This window comes from Carlito syrichta, unplaced genomic scaffold (genome assembly GCF_000164805.1).
Source record: "Carlito syrichta isolate Samal-C Ts95f unplaced genomic scaffold, Tarsius_syrichta-2.0.1 Scaffold309278, whole genome shotgun sequence".
NCBI lineage: Eukaryota > Metazoa > Chordata > Mammalia > Primates > Tarsiidae > Carlito > Carlito syrichta.
In genome coordinates, this window is record NW_007253374.1 from 145,666 (window position 1) to 163,126 (window position 17,461).

General features: G+C 42.0%; 1 protein-coding gene across 1 annotated transcript in view; it reads right to left on the bottom strand.

Annotated features, from left to right (window-relative positions):
• The window catches only part of LOC103269495 (caspase recruitment domain-containing protein 8-like), a 27,116-nt gene extending 14,928 nt beyond the window's left edge, over positions 1 to 12,188 (bottom strand). Inside the window, exons 1-5 of the mRNA XM_008067069.1 lie at positions 12,176 to 12,188; positions 7,852 to 8,002; positions 6,969 to 7,198; positions 6,630 to 6,889; positions 105 to 230 (exon numbers count right to left, since the gene is read on the bottom strand). Coding sequence (XP_008065260.1) covers positions 105 to 230; positions 6,630 to 6,889; positions 6,969 to 7,198; positions 7,852 to 8,002; positions 12,176 to 12,188 — 780 coding nt within the window. The remainder of the gene's footprint in view (positions 1 to 104; positions 231 to 6,629; positions 6,890 to 6,968; positions 7,199 to 7,851; positions 8,003 to 12,175) is intronic.
• Between the last annotated feature and the right edge of the window lie 5,273 nt (positions 12,189 to 17,461).

Consider the following 17,461-nt stretch of genomic DNA (forward strand, 5'->3'; position numbering starts at 1 on the left):
AAAAAAAAAAAAAAAAAATATTGCATTTTGCCAAGATTCTTCCACTTGTTTCAAAAGCACATAATATTCTGAAACCTGTTTCATAAGATTCAAATTTCACCAACCTGGGGTATTATTTCCAGGTGCGCCGAATTAGACACAATATAGTAGGAACCAAAGTTCAAGGGTTCTATTGGGGGCGAAGTCTGTAGACGCACACCATGGAAGCGATCTTCCTCATCATCTATCGCCTGAGGAAAAAAAGGGACAAAGAACATTAGCAAGCAAAAAAATAAACAAATAACAGTAAATAAGCCAAAGTAGTGGTGAAAAAAGCAATTTCAATATTGGGCTAAGTGGCATGTATGATATGATTCAACTGATGTAAAGATTGAGATAGAAAGATAATGATAGAGATAGATAGATAGATAGATAGATAGATAGATAGATAGATAGATAGATAGATAGATAGATATTGTAGATAGATATAGATGATAGGTACATGGATAGCTAGACATATGCACAAAAAGATGTGTTAATGAATTTTGACTGGTGAATATCTCAGAGCCAAAGGACTTCTTGAAAATATTAACTTATAAATTCCTGCATTGGTTGATTTTCTTTTTACACTATGAAGAGATTGGCTGGGTACTTATGCAACCAGGGGGGGAAAAGAGGCTTCCTTTGGTGCTTTAGCAGAGGACTTATAGTTCATCTGCATCTTGGGATCCAGTTGTGATAAATGACAGTAGGGACTTCACTTTGCTCCATCACAGGGCTGCTGCCAGTGAAATGATGGCCACCTGAGCACTAGTGAGCAGATACAGAAAGTGATGTCACCACTGAGGGACCCAGAAGTCAGAGCAAAATAAGAGACCTCAGAACTCTCTGAGCAGCCTCCAAAGACACAGAATAGAACTTGAATAACAAGATAATAACCTTTGAGATGTCTCAGGTGCAACTCAATAAAGACTTTATGGAATTAATCAGCAAGAATTTAAACTAAAAACAATAACAGTAGGTGGTATTATTAGTCCAATTAGTAGACACTCTTGGGAGGTAATGACTAGAAGGAGGCTCAGGGGGACTACGGAAAAGCTGATGATGCTCTGTTGATTGATCTGGGTGCTGAATACATGCAGATGTCTACCATGAAAATTACAGAACAATAAATTATTTGCATATTTTATTGAGTTAAAAATGTCAGAAGACACATTTGAAGGAAAGGATAGCCAATGCTAAAACTGAATTGGTTCTAGAAAATCGAATAAAAGAAAAAACTCAAATTGTATTGAGCAAAGAGACAAACTATGATGGAAAGAAAGCAGAGAAGGGATACAGAGAGAGCATCCAGGAGGTGTCACACCTATGGCTATAAAGAGTACCAGCTCCAGAAGGATGAAAAGAAACTGATGAGTGAACAACATGATGTATCATGTCATCTCTGATGGATCATTATTTTATTTTTATTTTTATTTTTTTAGCAGGATTTATTGAAAGGACAGAAAACTCCCACAGTGGGAGGGGACCCGAAGGGGTTGCCCCGAATCATTATTTTAGATGAAGATATATATTTAATTAAAATTATAATAACAACAAATTGGAACTAAAATAGCCAAATACATCCATATAACATTAGTGGGGTTATCATTACCCCACCAGTCATCTGGACTTCTCCAGATGGGTTATCATTACCCCGCCAGTCATCTGGACTTCTCCAGATGTTAAGAAATATGTCACTGTATTTGTTTTCTTAAAATTCTTTATTTTTCATAGTTACTGTCATATGCATATATATTTTCCTAGAGCATCTGAACATTCCATACAGTATTTTTGGTTGTCATGTTTTTTCCTGTTTTTTTCACTGATATATCCCCAATTCCTAAGATAAAGCCTGGCATATGTAAGGCATACAATAAATATTTATTGAAGAGATAAATGAATTTCCCTGGAACAGCACTGTTGAAGAGAAATTAAATGCAAGCCCCAAGCTTAGTTTTCAATTTTCTAGCAGCCATGTTTTTTAAAAAGCAAAAAGAAGCAGATGAAATTACTTTTCATATAACCCAAAATATTATCATCTGAACATGTAACCTAACCAATATAAAAAATAAATGATATTTATGTACTTTTCTTCATATTAAGCCTTCAAAACCTGTGTATATTTAAATTTTTCAGCACATCTCAATTCACATACTTAATAGCCACATGTGGCTAGTGAATATCACATCTGACTGTGTTGCTCTTGAAATAAGAAAGTTATCAGGGCAATAATTGGTATTTTGAGTTGAATTTGTGGTTTGAAGAAAAGTTTCCTCCCCTTTCCTTCCCCTGCCCCACCCTCGATAGGGTAAAAGAAGACAGACCACATTTCATCCAGACAGCAAAATTTCATGCAGTAACTACGGGGGATCCAAAAAAACCCGATTTATCTTTTGGCAGGCAGTTCCCTTGCATTACAGGCTTCCCCTGTAAGGTGAGTGTTCTAGGAACCCACTGACATCAGTGTACTAGCTAGTGTTGTTGTGAGAGGTTTCCGTGAATTTCTTGTTTTGGAGATTCTTTCAACACATTTGCCCAATTCATGGTGGGTGATTTACAACCCACCGATCACACCATGCTGAGTGTTCAGCAGTTATTTTTTTTTACCAAAAATGGCATGACACCCATTTCCCACTCTCCTCATTCACCCAATCTCACCCTGAGCAACTTCTTTTTGCTTCCCCAGATGAAAAAAGTCCTCAAAGGGAAATGTTTTGCCAATTGGAAGAGGTAAACCAAAAAATAGCAAAAGCACTGTTTTTTGTAAAACGAAAAATAGCAGAACATCAAAATTGACAAGTTCATAAACTGTTTTGAGCAGTGGAAAAAGCATCTCAATAGGTGTATTGCCTCAAACAGAGAGTACTATGAAGGTGACTGAAATTTAAACATGTGAGAATAAATACACAATTTTTAATAAAATAAGTTCTGGGGTTTTGAGGACCCCTCTCATATAATAGGTCTCACATCGTGTGTTTAATCTGTGGTTAAATAGAAGTGATCCCTCCCATTATATGGAGTATACAACCTACAGAGGAACAGACAATAAATAAATAAGCAGAGGTATGCGAGTACAATGGAGGGAAACAGAAGAGTGTGGTGAAGGGTGCAGTAGTCAATAATCACCAGATGGGTGGACCAAACTGGAGGGTCTACAGAAAAACTTTCTAAAGCAGAAATATGTAGACAAAGACTGGAGGGATGAGAAGAAGCCAGTCTTGCACGGAAGCAAGAAGGGCAAGGGCCCATGAGCAAAAATTCTTGGAGCATTTGGAGTAGGCGCATACAGATGAGAGGTGCCAGAACCAGGCTGGGCAACATGAGTAAGAAAAGAGCTGTGGAATATGGACAAGAGAGGTTATCTAGGACCACATAAGGCCAGAGCAAATGATTATGTTCATGTTCTACGTGTAATGAGTATCTTTTTTTTTTTTTTTTTTTTTTTTTTGACTCAGGGTCTCACTCTCTCACCCTGGCTGCAGTACAGTGGCACAATCACGGCTCAATGCAGCCTCAACCTCCTGGGCTCTGGCAATCGTTCTGCCGCAGCCTCCCGAGTAGCTGAGACTACACGCTAATTATTTGATTTTTTTATAGAGACAAGGTCTCGCTATCTTGCACAGGCGGGACTCAAAAACCTGGGCACAAGCAATCCTCCCACTTCGGCCTCCCAAAGTGCTGGGATTACAGGCATGGGCCACCACACCTGGCCAAGTAATGAGTATCTATTAAAGAGTGTTGGCCAAAGAGTGATGTGATATTATTTATTTTGTAATATATCTTCCTGTTCTTAGATTTTAAAACAAAAAAATAGATGGTAGATTTTAAGAAATGGAACTAATGAGACACACTTGAAGGTTTCAGTCACATTTCCCGCAAAAGATGGCAGTGGATTGAACTAAAGTAATGTTGAAGGGAATGAAACTGTCCAAGTTGTGCTATGAAAATTAAATTCTTGAATCACTGAAGATTGATGAAACATTGGGTGTGGGAAAGAAAGGAAATGGAAGAATCAAAGATGAATTCTAAAGTATGGTTTAAATGACACAACAGAATTTGGTCTTATACTCTGAGTGGGGAAGAAAGTTGGAAAAACAGTTTTAGGGGAAAAAAATCAAGTCAGTATATAAAGTTAGATATGCTGAGTAAGCAGTCAAATGGAGAGATGAAGTAGACAGTTACAAGTGGGAGCTCTGAAGAATGACCAGGACTGGAGATACTGATTTAAAAATCAGTATCTTTTCTTATGGAGAACTCAATTATGGGACTGGAAGAATTCACCAAGTCTATCAGTGAGTACAGACAGGGGGAAGGAGAGCCCATATTCAGCCTTCAGAACTCAATGTTCAGAGAGGGTTTCTGAGTAAGAGCTGGAGAGACCATCTGAAGAGATAGTAAGAAGAGCCATAGGGAAATTGTGAAAATATGGTGTCACAGGATCCTGCAGAGTTTCAAGGAAGGGAGCAGTCTATTATACTGAGACTTCAGGTAAGAATTCATCAATATGGAATTCACTGGGTGACTTTAAGCAGAGCCATTCTCCTCTCCTCTTCCCTTCCTCTCTCTCTCCCCCCCTTCCCTCCCCTCCCTTCTTCTCCCCTTCCCTCCTCCTCCCCCCTCCCTGAGTTGGAGTCTCATTCTGTCACCCAGGCTGGAGTACAGTTGCACAATCACAGCTCACCACAGCCTTGACCTTCTGGGGCTCAGGTGATTCTTCCAGTTCAGACTCCCGAGTAGCCAGGACTACAAGCATGCACCACCACGCACGGCTGATTTTTTTTTTTTTTTTTTCTTTTTTTTTCTTTTTTTTTTTTGTGGAGATGAGGTCTCTACTATGTTGCCCAGGCTGGTCTTGAACTCCTGACCTCAGACAATCCTCCTGCGGCAGCCTCCCAAAGAGCTGGAATTACAGGCATGAGCAACCACACCCGGCTGAGTAGAGCCATTCTAAGGAATGGTGGTGAAGTATTTGGAGACAGAATGAGAACTGAGGAATCTAGAAACTTTGAGTACACAAAGTTGTTGGTCCATTTGCTAAGAAGCAAAAGAGAAAAATCACAGCTGTGCTTGGAGAAGGACAAATGGTCAAGGACAGCATTTCCAGTGGAGGAGAATTCTCGATTCTGGTTGAGTGAGAGGAATGATGCCCAAGGGCAGGAGAGACTAATGGTGGAGGTGAGGGAAAATGTCTGAGGTTGTGGTATCCCATCTAAGGCAAGAAAGAAAGGGATCCAGGACAGATTTTAGATAGTCGCCTTGTGTGTAAAGAGGGCAGGTTCTTTGGGTACAGAGGAGGAAAAGAGGAAAAGATGATGCAGAAATAAGCTCACAGAGTTGTTGGTGTAACAGTGAGGTCATTCCCATCTCATTGAGTTTCTAGTGTATCAGTAAACTATGAGGAAAGTGATTTGAGATTTGGAAGAGGAAAAAAGAAGAAACAGCAAGTCAAGGCTGAGAACTGGGGTGGGCCGAGAATGAAAAGAAAATTCACATAAGAAGTGGTTGGAATTTACTCATGTCCTGCCCACTGTGGGGATGGTCATTCTTAGCATCTAAGATTAAAATGTTGGCTGGGCGCAGTGGCTCACACCTGTACACCCAGCACTTTGGGAGGCAGAGGCAGGAGGATCGCTTGAGCCCAGGAATTTGAGACTAGCCTGGGCAACATGATGAGACCTCACTTCTACAAAAATTTAAAAATTAGCTGGGTGTGATGATGTGCACCTGTAATCCCAGTTACTGGAGAGGATGTGGCGGAAGGATCACCTGAGCCCAGGAAGTCGAGGCTGTGGTGAGCCATGATCATGCCACTGCCCTCCAGTCTGGGTAACAGAGTGGGACCCTGACTCAAAAAATAAAAATTAAAAATGTTTTATCCTGCATTTAGATACCCATGGTTACACACCACCCAGAATACTGCAAGGGACACACTTGCCCCTTGATATTGGGAAGGGGGGGCATTCACACCACTGAACAGTAGAACTTAATCGAATCTTCCTCACATAGTCTCCCCGCCGAGGTTGGGGGGATAGAAGTGACACTTTCTCCAGGAATGCAGCAGCTGTGGGGCCACAGTGACCAGCACATCTGTTTCATCACTAATCCAGGAGAGGGTGCAGAACTATCAGCCTTTTGCAAATGCATTGGAGGGAGATGTCACTGAATGGAAGGAGGGTGACTCTACTGATGTGAGTGTCTAAGGTGTACTCAGATAACTTTACCTGTACAATGACCACTTATCTACCTAATCCTGAGTTGTACCCCACATCTTCAAAATAAAAGTTTTAAACATTTAGTTAAAAATAAAAAGAAAGTTTAGTGATGTGATCTCTGCCTCTTACTCCTTCTGCCAATCTCCTCTTTCTCCTTCTCCTTGAGAGCCAGAAGAGAGACACTCCCTTTTCAATAGCACTCAATTTCTCTGGAGATGGTTGCCCATGGATCAAGGGTCAGTATCTGTGGTTTAACCTCGGGAAGGGTGACTCTTGCTTCTCTCAATGAAAACTGAGCCTTGACCTTTCCATTCCACAAAGGGCTGGAGGGACCAAGGTGGTAATCTGGAAAAGCAATTATCATCTGCAATGACCTCCAAAATCAGTCAGCCTTACCTTCGTTAGGAAGACATCGCTAGGGACAAGGTACAAATGGAATTTAATATCCTCAGGATGGGGGTGATAATAGATCAATGTGGTGCATGTGATGGGGACTGAGAGACGGGTCCCCTTGGCAATCCTCAGCAGAATTCCCATCAGAGAGAAGCTGGGGTTTTCCAGGACAGCATAGAAAGGTTCCACCCAGGCTGGCTGCTCCAGGATCATTCCTTCATCCTTAAAATGGGCAACTAAGAACCAGGAGACATTGACCTCACCTGCTGCAGAAGAACCACAGTGACCAAGAGACAGAATGCTCCCCGGCCATCCCCACAGCCTCCTCTCACCCCCCAATACCTTGGAGGGAGATGAAATGGGGGAGGTGGATTGCAGCAACAGCCCCCTCTGGCTCTGCAGTGATGTCAAACAAGGGGCCAGCCACCAGCCACTGTTCACTGTGTTGCAGGGCCAATTCCAGGTACTGACTCCAGGAACCAAGTGCAATCCTCACAGTCACTGCCATCCTCACCATGAAGCCAAGGCCCGTGGCTGACCATAAATAAAAGCCAGCAGTGGGGAAGTAGACGCTGAAAGGAACCATAGTGATGGTCGTGATGACAGAAGGAACACCGGAACTTAGATTTAAACAACAGTGCGTAGATGGATGTAGTATTTGGGGTAAAGCAAGATTCCTATCTGAAACTTTTGCTAAATAAGAAAAGAAGAATGGAGAGGTCATTAAACTCTCTGGGCCCCAACTTTTCTGCATTCTATATATGTAGAAATTAAAGGCCAGGCACAGTGGCTCACACCTGTAATCCTAGCACTTTAGGAAACCAAGGCAGAAAGATCTCTTAAGCCCAGGAGTTTAAGGCCAGGAGTTAAAGTGAGACCTCGTCTCTACAAAAAAAAAAAAAAAATCAGGAAATTAGCCAGGTATGGTGGTGCATGCCTATAGTCCCAGTTACTAAGGAGGCTGAGGTGGGAGGATTGTTTGAGCTTAGGAGTTTAAGGTTGTAGTGAGAGTGAGCCATGATTGTGCCACTGAACTCCAGGCTGGGTGACAGAGCAAGACACTGACTTTAAAAAAAAAAAGGAAAGAAAGAAATTAAAATACCAACTTGGGAGTGCGAAAAATAAACATATTGTTGATCAAATTTCAGATATCTTTTAAAAATGGATCCTAAAGACTTCCTTTATATTGGAGTTTGTTTAAATCATCAGCATCTTCCATTCTTACCTATATGTGTTTGTGCTCTTATCAACCAATTCAATAGTCACACATCCTTCAGGTCCCAGAAACTGATAGCTTGTACAGTCTTGTTCAACCTCAAAGCAGGATTTAAAAGCAAAAGAGGAAAGTATTTGCTCCGCCTCTAAGTAAATATCTTCTGAAAAGAAAATGCACATGCAAGACATAAATAATTGGAAAAGGCACAGCCCAAAGGAGTTCTGAATTACAAGGTGCTGTTGGGATTATACATAAAGAATGACAACAAAAAGAGGCCAGAACAGGGGATTTTGCTTCTTTGAATCCAGACATGCAAGCGTATAAGACTGTTTTTTATTGATACTGACATTGTATCCCTAAATTCTATAAGTTTTTCTGGGAAGTCAGACTGGACACCTTTAATGGTGAGTACCACTTGCCTAGGACTGGAACCAATGCAGTTAAATTTCTACTGGTCTCAAATATGAGGGAGACCCCAAAAAAACAGATTTATTTTTTGGCGGTCTATTTATTTTATAGTACATGCTTCCCCTGCTAGGTAAGTGTTCTAGAAACCCATCAGCATCAATGTACCAGCTAATGTTGTGAGGGGCTGCATTTGGCTTCAGTAATTGGGGGGGAGAGATTCAACAAGTTTGCCCATTTCATGGTGAGAGATTTACAAGTGCACCTGTCCACACAGCAGTGAGTGTTTAGCAGTTTTTAACCAAAAAACCTCATGACATCCATGCCCCACCTTCCCTATTCACCCAATATCATCCTGAACAACTTTATTTTTGTCTCCTCGGGTGAAAAAGTCCTCCAAGGGAAACGTTTTAGTGATGAGGAAGAGGTGAAACAAAAAACAGCAGAAGCACTAAAAGATATCAAAATTGATGAGTTCAGTAGGTGTATTGCATCAAACAAAGAGTGCTTTGAAGGCAACTGAAGTTTCAACATGTAAGAATAAATACACGATTTTTTAATAAATAAATTCCCTTTTAGGGGGTACCCCCTCATGGCTGAGACACCTTCTGCTGGTGGGGAAAGTCCAGGCCAAAAAAAGAATCAAGCATAACAGTTGAAGAGGAGGAGAACACATGTTCTTCCTAGTCCCTGCCACTGTACCCAGCCACCGTGGACCATCCTCTGATTCCCCTAAGCATTTCCATGCTCCAGGGGTGAGAAACTTAAATTTCCCCCGTTTAAACTTCAAGGTACACTGTAGTGACAATCATTTCTGATTGTCACTGCACAATAGACCTCACAATTAAACCACATAAAACCACAGAACATTTCCATCAACCCACACACCCTTCACTCCTCCCCATCAGCACATTACCTGTTTCTTCTCCCTGTGGAGATTTCTGGCCTCCTGGTATGTTGGCACATAGGGTCCTCGTGTTACAAAAATAAGGAAAATATCAAGATTTAGTTGGTGAAAATGAAGAAGTTGTTTAAAACTAGAGCTAGGCTGAGCTTGGTGGCTCACGCCTATCATCCCAGCACTTTTTGGGAGGCCGAGGTGAGAGGAATGCCTGAGCCCACGGGTTCAAGACCAGCCTGGGCAACTTGGCGAGACCACGACTCTACAGTAAATCAAAAAATAGGCATGGCAGCATGCTGCTGTAGTTCCAGCTACTTGGAAGGCTGAGGCGGAAGGATCGCCTGAGCCCAGCAGGTCAAGGCTATGGTGGCCGTGAGCGTGCCACTGCACTCTGGCCTGGGTGACAGAGTGAGACTCTGACTCAAAAAAAAAAAAAAACTAGAGCTGTGCTGTCCAATGCAATAACCATACCCAGACGTAGCTACTTAAATTAATTAAACTTAATTAAATTAAAATTTTAGTTTCTCAGTTGTACTATCCAAGTGCTACTACCCACATGTCACCCACGGCTGTCATCTTAGTTTGATTTTTATGAACATTTGCATTTAACAACCTGCTCGCCAGAATCCTGGGAATGTAACAGTCTGCAGCTCAGTGTTGGCTTCTTCCCACCTTCTAAATACCTTCATCAGCCTGCCAACGGAATCCAGCATGCACCATGAGAGAGAATATAAAACAGCATATTGACTCTGAGTGCTTCACGTGTAGCTACCCTAATCCGTGGTTAAATGTGTAGCCCCAGACAGCACCAAATCTTAGGATGGCAGCCCAAAGGTCTCCAGCTGCTTGGCTTGTCCATAGAACCCTGAGCTTGTCTATGGGTGGCACATAATAGAATATTTCCATCATCACAGAAAATTATCTTGGACAAGACTGGTTCAGAATATTAAAAACTAGATGATGCTTTGGATAAAGTTTTTTTAACCAAATTTAGGAATAATAGAAGTAAAGGATGCCTTAGAGCCAAATGTGTTTTGACATTTCTCCCTCTTCTTCTATTATGCTGTGTTGAATGTGACCACAGACTGTTTCTTTGGCTTAAATTGCTCCCCTTGCCATCATATGATGGCAAGACTGAAGCAGTAGTTGACCAATGAGTGAAATGCATGCATTCATAGCCATGGTATCCACGTTGGCCACACCTTAGACGCTTTAAAAACCGCCCAACACCCAGGTAGTAGCTCAGACCAATTAAATCAGAAGACTGGGGGTGGGACCCAAGTATCACATCGATACATTTAAAGCTTCCCAGGGGATTCTAACATCGAACCATCATTGATGATCTATAGGGTGAGCCGAGAACTCATCAAGCACCAGGTGAGAGAAATCTGCCCAAACACAGGTGATCCCTTCTGTGTAAAGACAACAATCCCAAAGCAAATCTCTGCCTCAAGGCGTTTGAAAGTGAAGCAACACCGGAAGAATTGGAGGACAAGAGTCCCAGCACCAAAACAGGAACTATGATGAAACAGGAAACTGAAACCACATTCACTTCTGTGGGGATGACAGTTGTTGCATAAAGATGCTGACATGGAATCATGAAATAGGGTTTAGTTTTCAGCTGACATTTCCCTAGGTTTCCTTGATTCTTAATATACACATGGAATTCTTGATCCCTTGAGATGTCTACTTGTTTCAACATGACAGAGAACATGGATCAGGGTTAGAAAGAACGGGTATCCAGAAAACTGGGGTTAAAAGAAGGCTCTATAGCTCTTTTCTCAGAAGGGTTCTATGGACAAGCCAAGCAGCTGGAGACCTTTGGGCTGCCATCCTAAGATTTGGTGCTGTCCGGGGCTACACATTTAACCACGGATTAGAGTAGCTACACGTGAAGCACTCGGAGTCAACATGCTGTTTTTTATTCTCTCTCATGGTGCATGCTGGATTCCGTTGGCAGGCTGATGAAGGTATTTAGAAGGTGGGAAGAAGCCAACACTGAGCTGCAGACTATTACATTCCCAGGATTCTGGCGAGCAGGTTGTTAAATGCAAACGTTCATAAAAATCAAACTAATATTTAAACAAATCATATTAGAAACAAAAGTAATAAATACCTAAAACATACCAATGTCTAGGTTTCTTTTTTTGAGTCAGGGTCTCACTCTGTCATCCAGGCTGGAGTGCAGTAGCACAATCACAGCTCACTGCAGCCTCAATCTCCTGGGTGCAGGCAATTCTCCTACCTCACCCTCCCTGTACCTGTACAGGCATGCACCACCATGCCCAGCTAATTTTTTTTAGTTTTTTATAGAGATGAGTTCTTGCTATGTTGCCCAGGCTGGTCTCGAACCTCCTGGGCTCAAGTGATCCTCCCACCTCAGCCTCCCAATGTGCTGGGATTATAGGAATGAGTTACCATGCCCAACCCAATTTCTAGTTATTTTACTACACTTGACTGTAGTCTATGCCCTTTAAGTCATTAATGTCTATTGTATCTGCATGGAGAAAATATAATGATAGACGACTGGACATGTCTTCCCAGCTCCATGATCAAAGACCTCATGTTGGTAGGTTGAAATCTGCCATGATGGGAATAGTCGTTCCATGGAAATTGGTAAACACCACAAATAGAGGCTCTCCTTGCCTTCCCTGGTGTTAAATGTTCACCAGCACACCACCTCACGGACCCTACTCCAGCCTTCAGCTTTACAATCAGCCAGCTTCCTAGAGAATCAAATTGGTTTTATGCACTGGTTAGCAGCTTGACCAATGCGCAGTGGTCTCTGATTGCGTTGTTTACCGCCTTTTTTGCATAGTTTCCCTAGAAACTGCCATGGACAAAGACATAGTTGCCTAAGATTTGAATCAGAAGTTTCTGGATTCATTGGTGGTATTGCATAAGCTCATTCCTTCTCCCCTGATTCCTATAAAAATCAGCCAAATCCTCTGATTCTCCTGTTCCTCTGTGATATTGAGAAGCAGCATCCAATACTGTCAGCTTTTCCTATAAAATAATTTCCCTTACCAGAGAACCTCATTCTTGGAGGAATGAAACTCAGGAATAACATTTTTCCATGATGGCTCTCCCTGTGGCCAATCCGAAATTTCTAACTGATCAACAGAAGGAAGATTTGGCAACTCTAAAAATATCCTAAAAAAGCAAAATGGAGCCAGGCTCGGTGGCTCAGCCTGTAATCCCAGCATTTTTGGAGGTTGAGGTGAGTGGATTGCCTGAGCCCACGGGTTCGAGACCCACCTGGGCAACTTGGCGAGACCTCATCTCTACAATAAATCAGAAAATTAGCCGGTGTGGGAGCACGTGCCTATAGTTCCAGCTACTTGGAAGACTAAGGTGGAAGGATCACCGGAGCCCAGCAGTGGAGGCTGCAGTGGCCGGGAGCGGCCACTGTACTCTAGTCTGAGTGACAGAGTGACACTCCAACTCAAAAAAAAAAGAAAAGAAAAGAAAAACAAAATGGGATTGATACAATTAATATGGAGCAGAGGCCCAGTGGTAGGACAGGCTCTGCAAGAAGATTTTATGTTAATACACATAGACCCCATATTTTGTCTTCATGAAGGCCTTCTCTCAGGCCCTCTTGACTCCACCTCATCTCTCGTTATATTGAATTTAACTCTGCCTCTGTCTCCCACTGAATGTTGCTCTCTCCACCCCAGGAAGCATACCTCAGTCAATTCTCAACACCTAGTATTTGCCACAAGGTTTAGTTTCATAGTGGGTCAACATGCTTATGGACCTAAACAACTGTGTTGTAAATTTTAAGAAGAGGGTTGATTCCTAGTTTATTGTCTAACTTTACCCATCATTGGTGCCCAAGACAACAGAATCTTAAGATGATTGACTGAAATACCAGGACATTAGTGAAATTAAACGTGTGTATCTGTTATAATAAATAAAAGCAATCGATACCGATTTTTATGCAAACAATCTACATGTCTCTGCTTCTTAAGAACTTACATAAAACAGAGGAATAAGATTCAAAAGATTCCATTTTTCCCCAAATAATATATGCTTCTTATGTATTATCCTCATTGAATGCAGCTGAAGAAGAAATAACCATAACTCTTTCTGGCAATTACCTTTGGTAATGATTGGAAATCTTGACTAGAGGTGTTCTTTTGTCTTTCAATGTATCTGTATTGAGTCTGCAGCCACACAGCCTGGGAAGACACAGAAAGAGTTGTCATGTGAGTAGACAGGAGGAGCTCAATGGTGGGACGATCTCTTCACTGTGATGTGAAGCCCGTCTTTAAAGATGCCTTCTCTGATGCCCATCCTATGATGAGCCCATTTGTCCACATTTTTACTGAATAAACTGCATCTCTGTTTCCACTCGGTGGGCAATGGTCTCCTCTCAGGAGGCATGCCTCATCCGATTCTCAGTCCCTAATGTTCCTCACGTCTGTCATATTTGCTGAGACTCAGGACAGGCTTCTGGAACGATAGTGCATTCTTGTAAAACTATTGGAGAATAGGAAGTCCCTTCCATCCTTTGCTTGTCCTAAAAGAAGGGAATGTTAATCTGATTAAGTCTGATGGGACAACACTGGATGGACTAAATTTCTTCACAATCAGTGTCTTTTTATTTATTATCAGTGTGTCGCGGACAATGGAGATCAAAGAAATCTACATTCAAAGACTTTCCTGGCCTTTTCTTGGTAGTTACAAACCGTCAGAATTGTTGCTTAACCTCTCTGAGTATGAGTTTTCTCACCTAAAATAAGGATATAACATCATCATCATCAATCCTTATGATGTGGTCTTCTGGGAAGATGGCAGCGGAGCCCGTCAGACTATGTGAGCCCTAGTGTGCGTGAGTGAGTGAGTGTATGGACAATTTTGCATATGTTCCTGTGAGTAAGTGGGCATGTGAGTGGCTGACTGAGTGGGGACTCAGGAGCAAGTGTCCAGGTGAAGTGGCTGGTGCCACAGCTGCTCTGCTTGGACCCTGGCACTTCCCAAGCACAGAAGCCAAACGCCATTTTTTTCAAATCAACAAGGTCCTTCCTGGAAAGAAGTTGTTAGGAGTGACTGCCAGCTCCAGGCTCTGCCTCACCACTACAGCACCGGCCGGACACTGGCAGCAAGGGTTGTGGAGGGAGCACAGTGAGGAAGCCCAGAGGCAGAGCCCCATCGGAGAAGATGAAAGAGTCACCCTGTCACCATCTTGAGAACTGGGCAGGAAAGTGCTCTGGCTTGCTCGCCACAGAGAGACAGACCGAATCTCTGTGATAGGTGGATTAACTACTCAGGGGTTGATCATGACTCAGAGGGAATATCCCCAAAGCACCAGCTCCAGAGGGACAAGATGAGTGCTGAGTCTCAGGTGCCTCACCCCCTACCCTAATTCAGTCATGGGACAAAGGATGTGACCAGAAAAGGATGAGGAAGACCCCCGACGACATCAGCAGTGAGTCTAGGACTGACCCAACAACCCTCTGAACATCAAACCCACACAGGTGGGGCACAACTGAGAGGGAGGAACCCAAATGGAGCCTGGACGGCAGCCATGATTGGAGGACTTTATTACAGGATAAGCCTGGCTGGGGCGTTCCCTGCCAGCAACTGGGAAAAAGACAATCCCACACCTCCCCACCAAAGGGAATCCCCCTGAAAATATGAGAGTGGGAGGGGAGGACTGAAGCCCCACTTACCCAACTGCCTCCTCCTCCTTCCCCAGGCAAATTGTGATTGAGGCTGCAGTTCTACAGGAGACTACAGATGGCCTTACCTGTGAGCCACTGAGAGGAACAATTACGGAACCTGCCATAAGAGGGCAGGTTGTTTCTTTGTTTTGGAGGGAGTTTTTTTGTTTGTTTCTTTCTTTGTTTTTTGCTTTTTTCTGTTTCCTTTGCACACAAATGTGTATGTAAGGGTTCAATCTGGATGCCCCCCACACACACCTTTTATTTCTTTCTTCCTTTTTTTTCCTTTCCTCTTTCATTTCTTGTTTTCTGTTTATATGTGTAGGTGAATGATTAAGTGTTCATCTTTCCATTTTTGTTTGTTTGTTTTGTTTGTTCTTTTTTTAGTTTAATGTGTATGTGAATGTATGTGTGAGGGTTCAACTTGAATTCCTTTTTTTTTCCTCTTTTTTTCTGTTGGGGGTGTGTGTGTGTGTGTGTTTGTGTGTGTGTGTTCAGTTTTCCTGTTTTGCCTTTTTTCTTTTTTGTTTGTTTTGCTTTTTTCTCCCAGTTTGTTTTAGTTTTAGTGTGTGTGTGTGTGTGTGTGTGTGTGTGTGTGTGTGTTTTGCTTTGATTTCTTTTTTTTAATTCATTTATTTATTTTAAAGATGTAAGGTACAATTCAGGGTTAGGTATACAAACATTGATCATGCAGGTACCCTTGTTGATGAGGTATGACCCTCCCTCCCCTAGCAGTTTCCCTCAACTGCCAGTACCACCCCCCCCCGACAGTTTTCCACTACTGCCAATCGCTTTCTTACAGCATTATAATTGTTCTAGATCACCTCATGAGTGAGAACATATGGAACTCAGTTCTTTGTTTCTGTGATAAATCACTGAGTATGATAGACTCCAAATCCATCCAGTTTGCTGCAAAGCCCATATATTGTCCTTCTTTATGGCTGCATAATATTCCATTGTGTATATGTACCACATTTTTTTATCCAGTCTAGCTTCGATGGGCAACACGGTTGGTTCCATGTTTTTGCTATTGTGAATAGAGCTGCAACAAACATACATGTATTTTTGTCGTAGAATAATTTGAGTTCCTCCAGGTATATTCCCAATAGGGGAATTGCTGGGTCATATGGAAGGTTGATTTCTAGTTCTTTCAGAAATTGCCACACTGTCTTCCAAAGAGGTTGTACTTGTCTGCATCCCCACCAGCAGTGTAGAAGCGTTCCTTTTTCTCCACATCCTCACCAGCATCTGTTGTTGTTTGTTTTATTAATGATGGCCATTCTTACAGGGGTTAGGGGATATCTCAATGTGGTTTTGATTTGCATTTCTCTGAGAATGAGTGAGGCTGAGCACTTTTTGGTATGTCTGTTGGCTGCCCATATATCTTCTTTTGAGAAGTGTCCTATTCATGTCTTTTTCCCACTTTTTAAAGGGGCTATTAGTTTTTTTTACCTTCGGCACATTTGAGTTCTTTGTAGTTTCTAGATGTTAGGCCTTTGTCAGATATACAGTTGGCAAATATTTTTTCCCATTCTGTGGGCTGTCTCCCTACTCTCTTGATGGTTTATTTTGCTTTGCAGAAGCTCGTTAATTTAATGAGGTCCCACTTGTCTACCTGATTTCTTAAGGTGTTGGCCTTTAGGGTTCTGAATAGGAATTGGTTTGCTTTGGTTTCTACTTTTGTTTTTCTGTGTTTCTATGTTTGTTTGTTTGTTTTACCCATCTTATTTCATTACACGTTTCTCTGTTCTCTTTATTGCTGTTACTGTATCTTGAATTCAGGGGGTACACACATGTACCCATTGCACATGGATAAGAAGAATCAATACTGTTAAGATGTCCATCTTACCCAAGGTAATCTACAGATTCAATGCAATATCCATTAAATTACCAACATCATTCTTCTCAGACCTGGAAACAACAATACAGAAATTCATATGGAAATATAAATGACCACGAATAGTCAAAACAATCCTTAGCAAAAGAAATGAGGTGGGAGGTATCACACTTCCAGAATTTAAACTTTACTATAAGGCCACAATAATCAAAACAGCCTGGCATTGGTACAAGAACAGGCATATGTACCAATGGAACAGGATAGAGATTCTGGAAATAAAACCTCAATTTCTCAACCAACTCATCTTCAACAAATCCTCCACCAATAACCACTGAGGAGAGGAGAACCAATTCAGTAAATCGTGCTGGGGAAACTGGCTGATCACATGCAGAAGACTAGAACAGGACTCCTACCTATCACCACACACAAGAATCACCTCTAAATGGATCAAAGAGCTAAACATAAAACCTCAAACTATAAGAATCTTAGAAAATGTAAGAAACATCCTTACAGAAATCAGGTAGACAACCAATTCCTGATCAAAACCCTAGATGTCCATGCCATAAGAGATAAGATAGACAAGTGGGTCCTCATTAAACTGAAAAGCTTCTGAAAAGCAAAAGAAACCATCAAGAGAGAGGGAATGGGAAAAAATATTTGCCAATTATATATCTGACAAAGGCCTAACATCTAGGATCTACAAGGAACTCAAATGTGCCCAACAAAAAAACAAACAGCCCCATTACAAAGTGGGCAAAAGACATGACTAGACACTTCTCAAAAGAAGATATATGGGCAGCCAACAGA